Here is a 14,299-nt window from a genome sequence, read left to right as displayed (position 1 = left end):
TAACCTTATATCCTCCTTCACTTCCTCTCAAAAGGAGGTTAATTCAGCTATTTTTCCCAAAGTGCAGCGAGGTGAAAGGAGACCAGTGGCAGAGACCACACAGGCCACAGCGGCAGCCCACTCACAATGGTACTGCAACAGATGCAACTGACCTCCCCCCGGATGAAGAGAGTGTTAGGAGTTGTGTAACTCATTGTATGCCGCCAGGGCAAAGCAACACTCCACACTGACCATGTAAAGAGCCCCTAATCTTTACTGTAATAGCCCAAAAGAGCCTTGTAAAACAGGCTAATGCACATTCTGCTAGCCCTCGAGAACACAAAAAGAAAACAACCCGACCAGAACAACCAAATACAATGTGGCGACGCTAAAAATAGTAAGAACCAAATCAAAGCATCACCCCTGAAACAAACTGCATATGATGATCAAATACTTTCTGCTCAAATACAGTCAGTGTTCCCCCTATAATAATTTAGCACCCACCGCTGCTGAATTGTTGCCACCGCTGCAAAAAATATGATGTATTTTTTCAGAATATATATCTGCCGAGATAGTTGTTGGCTCAATGACTGAAAGTCTATGGGAACAGCTAGCATGTCATTGCACTAACATTAGTAGCAACCCCCCCCCCCCCCCCCCCCCCTAGGGGAAACACTGACAGTGAATACTTGACACTTTTGAATTCAAAGCGTGGACGAATGGAACGGCTAATTAGTCTAGTTGGATTCTCTCCTCCTCAGCTGATGTGAATGGGTGTTGACATGCTGAGCTGTGGGAGCAGCTTGAGCTATAGCATGAGGAGGTTGTGTTTCTATAGTGTGAGCATTCAGTTTCCATACCCTTCAGACCCGTCCATGTCTGCCATCCCATCCCAGCCCCCTATAGCTCAGTTGGTAGAGCATGGCGTTTGTAACGCCAGGGTTGTGGGTTCGTTTCCCACGGGGGGCCAGTATGAAAATGTATGCAGTCACTAACTGTAAGTCGCTCTGGATAAGAGCGTCTGCTAAAATGACTAAATGTAAAAAAATAACACTGAACACTGCGACAGTCCACACTGCAGCCCTGCTCTGGGTCCACTCCTAATTAGTGACTCCTTAACAAGGTCTGGACACACAGCAGTCATCCTATGGTAAGGTCATCACGAGCAATTAGAGGACAGATGCTAATAAGCTCCTAATAAAATACAAAATAGTGGAAAATATAAATGGATTGGAGTAACGTTAAGGGAACTGCGGGCACTGTAGGCAGTGCTGATTTCACACCGGAGGATTTCGATGGCTTCATGATGGCAGTTTACATATTGAACTTTCAATGTTAAATTGTAAATTGAGACTGTATAATTTTATTTGTAAAATGTATGAATGGAATGTATACATGTCATTTGACTCGTATTTGTATGTTTTTTTTTTTTTTTACAAAAGATGAAAGCCCCTTAACTTGACTAAAAACAACAACAATAGAAGTTGCATGTCCTGTAAAATGTGGATGGAGTGGCATGGCTTTATGGTGAGGTCAGAAAAAGTCATCTTTTGACAATATCCCTGACTGTCATGGTATTGTTTCTGGTCAACCTGCTCCCAACATTAACAGCATGTAAAGCCCATGTTAATCATCATGTGTTGATTCTCATGTGTTAGTTATCTTCCAATCCCATGAGCTTCGTTTTCCCAGCGGTAGATCTCTGACGAGGTATGGTGATGTGGAGTCTGCGCTGTGTGTGTGTGTGTGGGGGAGGGGGGTCCCTCGGGGGGACAGGATTCTTCTTGTCTTAGGTCAAACACACCCGCTTAACGCTGCTAAGAACAGAGCCCAGGGCAAAGTCCTGACAACGTACATCACTCATCTAGGAGAGGGGAAAAACACCCACATCTTCTGGAGGTTCTGCCACAACAGTCACAAGACCTTTTCCGTTCCAGTAAATCATAGACTGGCTCTTCAGAACAAGCAAATAGCCACAGTTCAGCATGATCGAGACCCACAGAGAGACTTACCCGAAGTGGACTCGTCCTTACCCTTAGTGGACTCGTCCTCGATGGGCTGCTTGAAGACAGTGATGTCTTTGAAGGTGCACAGGAAGAGAACCACTTTGTCATTCTCATTCCTGATGGGGGCCACCTGCATATAGAACCACACTGGCGCCCCTGCAGACAGAATGGATTCTTTACAATGTAGGAGTAACAGTTGCTTTTCTCATAAGGTGCATTTTGTTTATTTATACAATACAATATAGTATACAATACATATATAATGTGAACAATTAAATGTGAACACTCACTGTTCTTCCTGTATAGCAGGACCTCAAAGCAGTTGGACTCATAATTATCAAAGGTCTCTCTGACTTTGTCTATTGTCTTCTTGTCCGTCAGCTCTCCATACATAAAACTGGAAGAAAAGTGACAAATAAAATCAAAAGGATTAGTTATTTGATCCTAACCACAGTTCTATATGCCAGATGTCATAAAGCATCAATTATGACAGTGTTATTAATCAATTAATTATATAGCTCATAAAATCTCTACTCCTCTTCATAGGATCTGAATGTTCTACCTTATACTGGTGTGGGACCAATCAAGAAAATAACTGTGCCTTCGGCACACCTGCTCCTGTGGTTCCTGAGCTTACCACCACTAGACTACCCTTCCCTGATCAGGGCTGAGTTTAGATAGCCTGAGGTTAAAGGCTAGGAAGCATTCGTTTTTACTCACCAAAGTAACAACACAGTGTGGTCAAAGACTTAGTAACTTAGTTGTAGTCACGATCTGGTTACCTATAACTACAAACATAGTTATGTTTTGCATTTTTACATATTTATTAACTTATTTCCGGATATCTTCGGAACCATCCACAATGCACTATTTCTCAACGTCATATGGAGAACCTGTGCTACCTAGCTAGTTCCAGCTGGCGAACGTTAGCTACTAGCCATGCTAGCATGTAATTACATTCCAAACCAAGTGTTGGAGCTGGTGAGCTACTATGTACATCCATGAAGAAGAGACCATATAGCTAAATTCATGCGAAAAACTGCATCTGCTCTTCTCCTGTGCAGTTAGTAGTGGTGGTGGCTGGGTGCAGTAATACCCACAAGGACAGGGTTACAACTCAATTGTGGCCCAAAAATTAGACGCTAGTTTTGAAATGGGACCGGTTTGTCCAGTTGAAGCGAGCGGATTGGAGTAACGTTAAGGGAACCGCGGGCACTGTATGGAGTGCACATTTCACTCCGGAGGAAGGCAGGATTCGGAATGAGACTACGACTGAAACCAGGTGCTGTGCCGAGTGTGAATGTGAAGCCTGCAACCTCTGCTTCCTACTGACCTACCGGTACATCGCGAGTGTCAGCAGTGATGGAGATAAACCGGGTAAGTTCAATGTAGTAAACCTCTAATATAGCTGTCTAGCACCTCTAAACCTCTAATATAGCTGTCTAGCACCTCTAAACCTCTAAACCAGCTCTGTCTAGCTGTGTAAACCTCTAAACCTAGTGTTTAGCACCCAGTGACCTGGATGAGCCTTCTCCTATTGAGGGACCTTCTTGTGTAGTCTCTGCACCACCATTGCATCACCTGCATTGCGACCAACTGGAACGTGTAAAGAAGGCACACAGGTGTCATTTCTAATTCCACATACAAGAAGGATTGGTGAGTCATCATCTTATATATCTGCCCTAGTTACTTTGGATTTGATATGTTGTTTTGTCTTCTCGTATGCCACATTTATACTTCTCACCTCATGACCAGGCAGTTATTGTGAAACAGCTGTCAATACCAACAATTGATTTAATAAAAGCTGAGGAAGAGGAAGATGATGTGACCATTGGGTGAATAGTGATGTGCATATTTTGAACACAATTTTGTTCGCCCTACAGCATCTGTAAAAATGTCTGACGTTATAATAATGTCTGACATATATTTTATTCACTCTCAGGGAGCCTGAGGCTTCAGCCAGTCTGGATGAGGAAAATACGTTTTTTGTGTTCCAGTCCCAACTGATGCAGCTTTTCCAAGTCTGTGTTGGTTGTGGTGCGGAGATTCCAGGGAACAGCCATACGAACAGCGCTCAACATCACACAGATCTGCAGTTCGTCCAACCATGTGAGGGAATGGTCCAGCCAGCCTATGATTGGGAGGGTGCCAGCAGGCAATCTGCTCATTTTGCTGCCATTTTGGTGTCAAGTTGTATGCCGACCAAAGTCTGCCGAATGCTTGGCATGATGGGAGTGGCCACCATTCATCGCAGCACATTCTTCCGTCATTAGCATAACCACCTTGAGCCAGCAGTCTTCAAGACATGGGGATGTCGAGCAGAGTGGCACCATCGAAACCCTCAAATAAATGGGTGGAGATCTGGTCTTGGCAGCAGACGGAAGGAGTGATAGTCCTGAACATGTCAGCATCCTGGGTATGGTCCTGCTGCTAGGTATTGTAGGCTGTGCGCAGCACATTGACATCCAGGCAGACTGTGGGGAAGCCAGAATGTTGCATTATACAACCCACTCCTTCCTCTGTTATTGTGGACGTTGTCTTACAGTATTCCTGACAGCACACAGACTCCATGGCTGTCAGCATGGGAATACAACTGCTGCAAGTTATTTTTACGTGGTTCAGCCATAGTTACGAAGGAAGTGATATTATAGGGTGTATTATCAGTAGCAAACTAGCTAGCCATATTACCAATCAACATTCCCTACATGTGGAGCCGCATCCTACACTACCAGCACGCTCTCGGTGCCTTGCTTAGGGCTCAAATCGAAACGGGAAAGTGATCCCTGCCTCAGCTGCCTGCTCTGCCACCACCTCGTCTTCATCAGATTCTCCAAAAAGGTCAGGTCAGGCCCAGGGGAAACAGAGTTCCTGCTCGGAGTCGCTGCTTTTGTCGGACAGCTTGACATTTCATATCTGTTGGAAGTTTCCTCTGCAGAGATATGCTAGCTGGCAAGGCTAGTTAGCTGGCTAAAATAGCTAGCTAGGCTTCTCACATCGGAAGTGCCTCTCTCCCTGGCTCTCGCTTTGTTTTGTAGCTAACTCAGCCTACAGTTCTTGCCATGATGGGCCCCAGCAGTCAATATGTAAGTCTCTACTCTCTCTTAGCTTTTTTTTTTAATCTGTTGGCGGGTTTTGTTTTAGTTATATTCTGTGGGTTACTGCCTGTGCTCGCTGGTCTTCATTGTTATAACGTTAACAGGCTGGCTAGTTTGCTGGCTAAGATAACATTAACTGCATATAAAATTCTGTAGAGGAGTGTCGAATGAACACATCCACGCCAGATGTCAACCACAATAACAATACACAAGGATACACTCTCTTCACTGGCCAGAGAACAAAGGAAGAGGGAGGGCTACTCACAGCAAGCTCCCAGCAGGAGTCGGCCTTCCCCTTGCTTATCTCACACCTCCAGCAAAGATGTTTATAACTAACCCAAGATAGATCACATCCTGTCGTTTCCAATAGGAACAAATGAGTCATAGTGGGCAGAACAAAGAAGGAGGTGGGCAGAGCCAAGCACGAGCTAGCGAGATCCTATTGGCACGTTCTAGCATGTATTTGCATATTTCCTTTAAGGAACACCTACAACGCAATTTTTGGAAACTTTGGCAAAGAGTCAAGTCTACAAAACGTAGTCCACTCTGTTCATAACAGATGATAGTTTTGGGAACAGAAAACTGTTTTGAGATTTTACATTTACATTTAGGTCATTTAGCAGACGCTCTTATCCAGAGCAACTTACAAATTGGTGCATTCAACTTATGATAGCCAGTGGGACAACCACTCCTTTTTCTTTTTTTTTTATGGGGGGGTAGAAGGATTACTGTTATACTATTCCAGGTATTCCTTAAAGAGGTAGGGTTTCAAGTGTCTCCGGAAGGTGATCAGTGACTACGCTGTCCTGGTGTCTTGGGGGAGCTTGTTCCACCATTGGGGTGCCAGAGCAGCGAATAGCTTTGACTGGGCTGAGCGGGAACTGTGCTTCTGTAGAGGTAGGGGGGCTAGCAGGCCAGAGGTGGATGAACATAGTGCCCTCGTTTGGGTGTAGGGTCTGATCAGAGTCTGAAGGTAAGGAGGTGCCGTTCCCCTCACAGCTCCGTAGGCAAGCACCATGGTTTTGTAGTAGATGCGAGCTTCAACTGGAAGCCAGTGAAGTGTGCGGAGGACCGGGGTGACATGAGAGAACTTGGGAAGGTTGAACACCAGACTGGCTGCAGCGTTCTGGATAAGTTGTAGGGGTTTAATGGCACAGGCAGGGAGCCCAGCCAACAGCGAGTTGCAGTAATCCAGATGGGAGATGACAAGTGCCTGGATTAGGACCTGTGTCGCTTTCTGTGTAAGGTAGGGTCGTACTCTGCGAATGTTGTAGAGCATGAACCTGCAGGATCGGGTCACCGCTTTGATGTTAGCGGAGAACAACAAATGTTTCATCGATGAAAACATTTACAGAATGTCGGCCAAAATCTTCTCCCACTGCCGGCCACTAGGCTTCCTCTCACCACCATATTTGGTTTCCCCTGTAGCTCAGTTGTTCGAGCATGGCGCTTGCAACGCCAGGGTTGTGGGTTCGTTTCCCACGGGGGGCCAGTATGAAAATGTATGCACTCACTAACTGTAAGTCGCTCTGGATAAGAGTGTCTGCTAAAATGACTAAAATGTAAATGTAGTAAGTGGAAACGCCAAGCAGATGCTTCACATTTATACATCTGGTGAAATATCTGTTATTGTTCTATCTGTGCCTCTAGTCTATATCAAAGCTTCTCCAATAAGCAACAAGGGTGGCAGGTTTGAACCAAAGAGCACTCCAACTTCTGCTGGAGACATGGACACAGCAGGGTTCTGATGAAGAGTTACGATGATGACGACTCAGCCAAGGAACTTCTCCATTGGAGGACAATACACTGCGAGCAAAAGTGCCTCAACCTCTTATTTCCTCAAGCAAACAGTGTAAACAGACTGAAAATGAAATGGTTAAATGTGCTGAGATATAATTTTAGGATGTGTGTGATATGCTTTTATGACAATTAACAGGAATGATTACCATTATTCGTCCACAAAAAGGATACAGTTTGATATCTGTGCGATCACAGTCTTCACACAGGCAGTGGAAGATGTTATGAGAGTGTACAAAGTACCCTCCATTTATGTGAACAATACGGTGCATTCGGAAAGTATTCAGACCCCTTGACTTTTTCCACATTTTGTTACGTTACAGCCTTATTCTAAACTGGTTTCAATTGTTGTTTTCCCTCATCGATCTACACACAATACCCCATAATGTATAAAAAAATAATATATATATGAAATATCACATTTACATAAGTATTGAGACCCTTTACTCAGTACTTTGTTGAAGCACCTTTGGCAGTGATTGCAGCCTTGAGTCTTCTTGGGTATGACGCTACAAGCTTTGTACACCTGTATTTGGGGAGTTTCTCCCATTCTTCTCTGCAGACCCTCTCAAGCTCTGTCAGGTTGGATGGGGAGCATCGATGCACAGCTATTTTCAGGTTACTCTAGAGATGTTCGATCGGGTTCAAGTCCGGGCTGTGGCTGGGCCACTCAAGGACATTCGGAGACATTCGGAGTCCCATTCGGAGACATTCGGAGTCCCAAACCCATTCCTGCGTTGTCTTGGCTGTGGGCTTAGGGTCGTTGTCCTGTTGGAAGGTGAACCTTCGCCCCAGTCTGAGGTCCTGAGCACTCTGGAGCAGGTTTTCATTAAGGATCTCTATGCACTTTGCTCCGTTCATCTTTCCCTCAATCCTGACTGGTCTCCCAGTCTATGCCGCTGAAAAACAACCCCACAGCATGATGCTGCCACCACCATGCTTCACCGTAGGGATGGTGCCAGGTTTCCTCCAGACGTGGCGCTTGGTATTCAGGCCAAAGAGTTCAATCTTGGTTTCATCAGACCAGAGAATCTTGTTTCTCATGGTCTGAGAGTACTTTAGGTGCCTTTTGGCAAACTCCAAGCGGGCTGTCATGTGCCTTTTACTGAGGAGTGGCTTCCGTCTGGCCACTCTACCATAAAGTCCTGATTGGTGGAGTGCTGCAGAGATGGTTGTCCTTCTGGAAGGTTCTCCCATCTCCACAGAGGAACTCTGGAGTTCTGTCAGAGTGTCCATCGGGTTCTTGGTCACCTCCCTGACCAAGGCCCTTCTCCCCCCGATTGCTCAGTTTGGCCGGGCGGCCAGCTCTAGGAAGAGTCTTGGTTGTTCCAAACTTCTTCAATTTAAGAATTATGGAGGCCACTGTGTTCTTGGGGACCTTTAATGCTGCAGATATGTTTTGGTACCCTTCCCCAGATCTGTGCCTCAACACAACCCTGTCTCTGAGCTCTACGGACAATTCCTTTGACCTCATGGCTTGGTTTTTGTGCTGACATGCACTGTCAACTGTGGGACCTTGTATAGACAGGTGTGTGCCTTTCCAAATCATGTCTAATCAATTGAATTCACCACAGGTGGACTCCAATCAAGTTGTAGAAACATCTCAAGGATGATCAATGGAAACAGGATGCACCTGAGCTCAATTTAAAGTCTCATAGCAAAGGGTCCTGAATACTTATGTAAAAACCTGTTTTTGCTTTGTCATTATGGGGTATTGTGTGTAGATTGATGAGGGAAAATAAATATTTCACCCATTTTAGAATAAAGCTGTAACGTAACATGTTGAAAAAGTCAAGGGTCTGAATACTTTCCGAATGCACTGAATGTGAACAATTGCCCTGGCCTAAATTAATCAAATAGGCGACTAATCAACCTGTTCCCAACCCTTAGTAAACTTTTTGAAAAAATGGCCAGATACAATGCTATTTTACAGTAAACAAATTGACAACAGACTTTCAGCACGCTTATAGGGAAGGACATTCAACATGCACGGCACTTACAAAAATGACTGATGATTGGCAGAGAGAAATTGATGATAAAAAGATTGTGGGACCTCTTTTGTTAGACTTCAGTGCGGCTTTTGACATTATCAATCATAGTCTGCTGCTGGAAAAACATATGTGTTATGGCTTTACACCCCTTGCTATATTGTGGATAAAGAGTTACCTGTCTAACAGAACACAGAGGGTGTTCTTTAATGGAAGCCTCTCCAACCTAATCCAGGTATAATCCGCAATTCCCCAGGGTAGCTGTCTAGGCCCCTTACTTTTTTCAATCTTTACTAATGGCATGCCACTGGCTTTGAGTAAAGCTAGTGTGTCTATGTATACAGATGACTCAACACTTTACACGTCAGCTACTACTGCGAGTGAAATTACTGCAACACTTAACAAAGAGCTGCAGTCAGTTTCAGAATGGGAGGCAAGAAATAAGTTATTCTTAAATATTTCAAAAACTAAAAGGATTGTATTTGGGACAAATAATTCACTAAACCCTAAACCTCAACTAAATCTTGTAATGAGTAAAGTGGAAATTGAGCAAGTTGAGGTGACTAAACTGCTTGGAGTAACCCTGGATTGTAAACAGTCATGGTCAAAACATGTTGATGCAACAGTAGCTAAAATGGGGAGAAGTTTGTCCACATAAAGCACTGCTCTGCCTTCTTAACAACACTATCAACAAGGCAGGTCCTACAGGCCCTAGTTTTGTCAAACGTGGACTTCTATACAGTCGTGTGGTCAGGTGCCACAAAGAGGGACTTAGGAAAATTACAATTAGCTCAGAACAGGGCAGCACGGCTGTTCCTTAAATGTACACGGAGAGCTAACATTAATAATATGCATGTCAATCTCTCATGGCTCAAAGCTGAGGAGAGATTGACTTCATCACTACCTGTTTTTGTAAGAAGTATTGACATGCTGAATGCACCGAGCTGTCTGTTTAAACTACTAGCACACAGCTCGGACATCCATGCACACCCCACAAGACATGCCACCAGAGGTCTCTTCACAATCCCAAAGTCCAGAACAGACTATGGGAGGCGCACAGTACTACATATAGCCATGACTCACAGGAGGTTGGTGGCACCTTAATTGGGGAGGACAGGCTTGTGGTAATGGCTGTAGCAGAATTAGTGGAATGGTATCAATGTGTTTTCCATGTGTTTGATGCCATTCCATGTACTCCATTCCAGCCATTATTATGAGACATCCTCCACTCAGCAGCCTCCACTGCCATGACTACATGGAACTCTATTCCACATCAGGTAACTGATGCAAGCAGTACAATCAGATTTAAAAAAAAACAGATAAAAATACACCTTATGGAACAGCGGGGACTGTGAAGAGACACAGACACAGGCACAGACACACGCACACATGATAACACACGCACTCTACACACACGTACACATGGCTTTTGTATTGTAGATATGTGGTAGTAGAGTAGTGGCCTGAGGGCCCACGCTTAATGTATTGTGAAAAGTGTTATGTAATGTCATGTAATATTTTTACATCTATATTACTGCCTTAATGTTGCTGGACGCCAGGAAGAGTAGGTGCTGCCTTGGCAGGAACTAATGGGGATCCAAATACAAATAAGTCACAGAACAATGCAGATGGAACTATTCCCTCACCTGAGTCAATCACAGCTCTCCTGACAGGAGGCCTCACCTCTTCCTGTCCAGGACTATAAACTGAATGTGTAAACACCACTCCTTGTGTTCGGACGGCGACCAGCCACATGGTTGCTGTCATTTATGAACTACAAAATCATTCAAAGACTATGAGATACAGAAATCCTTTGTTTTGTACTCTGCTTGCATGGAGAGTTCTCTGAAGACAATTGGTTCCAGACAGATAGTTTTCCAGCTCAACATCACCTTCTTTTCTCTGATTTGATGTGAGCGTGTAACTGTTACTTTATTATTATTAGCTATTTTTCACCTATAGAAATACCCATCTCTGTTTATATTATATTATAATAAGTGTCTTGCTTTTGTCCTTTGAATCACATGCTAGAAATAGGTTAGACAAACTCCCTTATCCCCTTTATTTTCTTATTATGAGTTTTCTATACATTTTGCCATAACAATCTCCATTACTCATTCATCCTGTACATTCATTATGTTATCCTGGTTATTTCTAAATAAAGATATGTACTGTCTCCAAGAATACATTGCCTGTCATTTTGAGAACTGAATTGCCTTCAGAATTATAAGTTGACTGTAGTTATAATTGTAACTATTTTATAGTTTCATGCTGACTTATAGCAAGTGGTGCACCGTTAATAATTTCATAGTAATAAGCGTACGCACTCCCTTACAATTCTTTGATAACTGGTTAGCTGTGGTTATGTATTTCAAAAACGTTGGTTTACTTTAATGTAGCTGTAAGCTAGGTGTTGATAGCAACTAGCTGACTCATGAAGTGCTAACGTAACATTAGCAGGCTGGTAGGGATAACGTTAGCAGGCTAGTCTGCTAAATGACTAAAATGTAAAATGTAAATGTAGTAGGGCTAACGTTAGCAGGCTAGTTGGCTAGCAATCTTTCAAGCTGATTTGTAACAATGTATTCATACAGTATTTGCTTGTAAGTTGGCTGAAAAGGTAATTGAAACCAGTAGTCATGAGTGCAAACGATTTGGTTTAATTTGATGTTATACATTTGAAGTTATTTCTATTGGAGTTTACATTATAGGGAACAGGCTGGCTTGCCGGGTCCTCCATATTACATAACACCCCGCAAATGTTTTTTCCAGCATGACTTTGTCATTCTGATCAGTTTTATGAAATAACTAGAAAAATTGTGAGTGAGGTGTAACTTTGCATTGGGACTTTTGATGCATATTCTAATGAAAATCCATATGTTACATGTGGTTACATTTATACTACCTACCCTTTAAGGCCGATGCTCAACCACTCCCATAGAATAACATGTTAAGGATGGCTTTAGTCCCTGGCTTAACAAGCCCTTAGCCCTGGGCGAAGGCCAGGAAGACCTTGAGTGAAGATGAGACCTTGGCTTTTGGAGTCATATTTCAAAAATGTGAATGACAGTGACCCAGATGGCCTCACCTGGGGCAGACTGACTGGTTCCCCTTTGCAACAGTAATTGGTTCCATTTGAAACTCTTTCTATGAGCAGCAGGTAGTACATGTGCACTCATTCAGTACTAGTGAAACACCAGATGCCTAGGGTTTTTCAGTGAGACTCTTGTAATGTGTTGATCAGACCGCTCAGGCGATAAACTGACTTATTTCACTTTAATGAAGGCACAATTTCAAAGCATTCTACAGTGGTTTAGTGATAATTTATAACAGCAGATACAGTACACATACAAAGGGGCATAATCAAATGATTAGTATACTACCATACAACAACCATCCTTACCTGCAAGTGCTGCTCTTTTGCATAACCTCAGCCCTGTGGAACCCTGAGAGCTTGCAGAACCCGTCATTACTGTAGACTACAGGCCACTCCACGATCTGGGCGTTCCCCAGGAGGAAGCTGGTCTCTGTCAGGAAAGGTCAGGTAAACAGGTGTGTGGTGAGGGTTTGGGCTCTGGTGTAAAATGGCTGCAAACACTCAGATGGTCTGGCACAACCCATTGGGGATGCGTGAGGAGAGTGACCCCACACAATGAAGCCTAACACAGTGATGACGTGTCCCTCAAATGTCTCTCTCTTTTGTGGTCCATATAATTACGGCACTACACTCAGTAGCTTGTTCTATGTCCACAACAACAACAACCATGCGTTAATCGGAGAGGGAGAGTTTACAGCACATATGCATTAACTTTACTGCCAAGTCCACACCAGCCTCCGCATTAGGGATTCTATGCCTCAGCTGCTGCAGTTTTACTGACTTTTCGCTGATAAACAAGAGTGATTAATTTCTCAGGTTGTTGATAGCACAATATGGATAATCACAATTCTATACGCAGAAACGTATAGAGAAATAACAATGTATATACAGAGCTATGGATTCAGGGACTGACCATCCATGATTTCATAATTATAGTTTTAACCATGTTTTGAGGTTTTGTTTACATTTACTTTATTTAGAAACATTGGAGTAAAACAAGCTTATAGTTTGGGTTCTGATGAGGTACAACAGTTGATTTAAGCTCATGAGGCATTTACAAGTTATGTTCTTCAAGAATCAATTGGTACATATCATTAATTTATAAGTCCCAAAATTGATGTAGCAACTGCAGATAGCCCCTTTAAGTAATACAAATATTTTTTTTATGCATCCTGCATGTTGATTTTTTTTTACTGCAGCTTTATAAAGCCTATAGCTTAACACTTTTGCCAAGAAGTGATATTCCCTCTACACACACTAGAAACAGCCAAATATAAGAGAGTAGTCTAATGATTGCTAAATGGATTGCAAACTAAGCTATTGCTATTTATTTTTTATATAGCCTACAAATGAACTTACAAATAATCACTAAAACAATAAACATAATTTCTGAAAATTTATATATTTTATATTGACCCCATATTAAATATCATTTCCGTGCAACCTGACTGGCAGCCTAACCCATACAGCAGCCTTTGCACTACCATGATGACCGACAATTAGCCTTGGCATAACGTCATCGAATAAACTTTGTAAACAAACAACCAGATAATTTTAACATTAAAGACAAGTCATGTAAAAGACAATGAATAGACTAGAATTATCCTTTGAACAAAAATGGGAAGACAATCATCCAAACTATTTAAAGCTTTCTGTTATGGTACCCCACGAACAGGTACATTGCTTACCACTTGAGCGCCGGACAATGTTTTCCAAAAAAGTATTCTGCGGTGCCACAAGCCCTCTCTTTCCCCCGGGCATCCTGGGGCCAGGCGGTGGTGGTCAGGGTGGTGGACGGTTTTGATGCTGCTTATCGGAGGACGGCAGTGTGGGTGGGTATCAGCCGGTGGGATGGAGAAGCTCATTGTAACACTGCGCTTCAGCTGCTGAGAGCGCACTGTGGCACAGAAGCGCGCCTCCCCGAAACGCTGCATTCTGCAGGCTCCCGGAGTCTGATAACGCATGCGTATCACCACACACAACACGCTCCTCAAAACATGCGTCCGGGGATCTCTGCGGTGGACCTCTAGGTTTCCCAGTATGCAGGGGGGAAATGTTTATGCACTTGCTTTTTGGCGAACTGTTTTCACTGACACCTTTTCAAACAATTAATGCAACATATCCACAAAACAATGTGCCTCCGTGTCGAGAACGTTAAATAGGTAAACTAGACAATACAGAATAAACAACTTCATTAATTTTATGAAGATGATCTAAAGACATTGGATTGTGTTGACTGAGCAGACTACTTTTAAACGGTGAGTAATCTCCAGTGAAGACAGAAAACACATTAGAAGTCTTGTATCTACCGAGTCAACAATGGATGCTAATTACCTC

At 43.3% G+C, this 14,299-nt stretch overlaps 1 protein-coding gene across 1 annotated transcript in view; it reads right to left on the bottom strand.

The window, feature by feature from the left end:
- Window positions 1–13,723, bottom strand: part of LOC311145804 (voltage-gated delayed rectifier potassium channel KCNH5-like) — a gene marked incomplete at its 5' end in the record, with an annotated part of 81,240 nt that extends 67,517 nt beyond the window's left edge. The window contains 4 exons of the mRNA XM_084182115.1: window positions 2,013–2,141; window positions 2,276–2,382; window positions 12,269–12,392; window positions 13,651–13,723. Coding sequence (XP_084038241.1) covers window positions 2,013–2,141; window positions 2,276–2,382; window positions 12,269–12,392; window positions 13,651–13,723 — 433 coding nt within the window. The remainder of the gene's footprint in view (window positions 1–2,012; window positions 2,142–2,275; window positions 2,383–12,268; window positions 12,393–13,650) is intronic.
- Window positions 13,724–14,299: the final 576 nt, after the last annotated feature.

Source organism: Coregonus lavaretus (assembly GCF_964263955.1).
Source record: "Coregonus lavaretus genome assembly, chromosome: 18".
Classification (NCBI taxonomy): domain Eukaryota; kingdom Metazoa; phylum Chordata; class Actinopteri; order Salmoniformes; family Salmonidae; genus Coregonus; species Coregonus lavaretus.
This window is presented reverse-complemented; position numbering and strand designations above follow the sequence as displayed.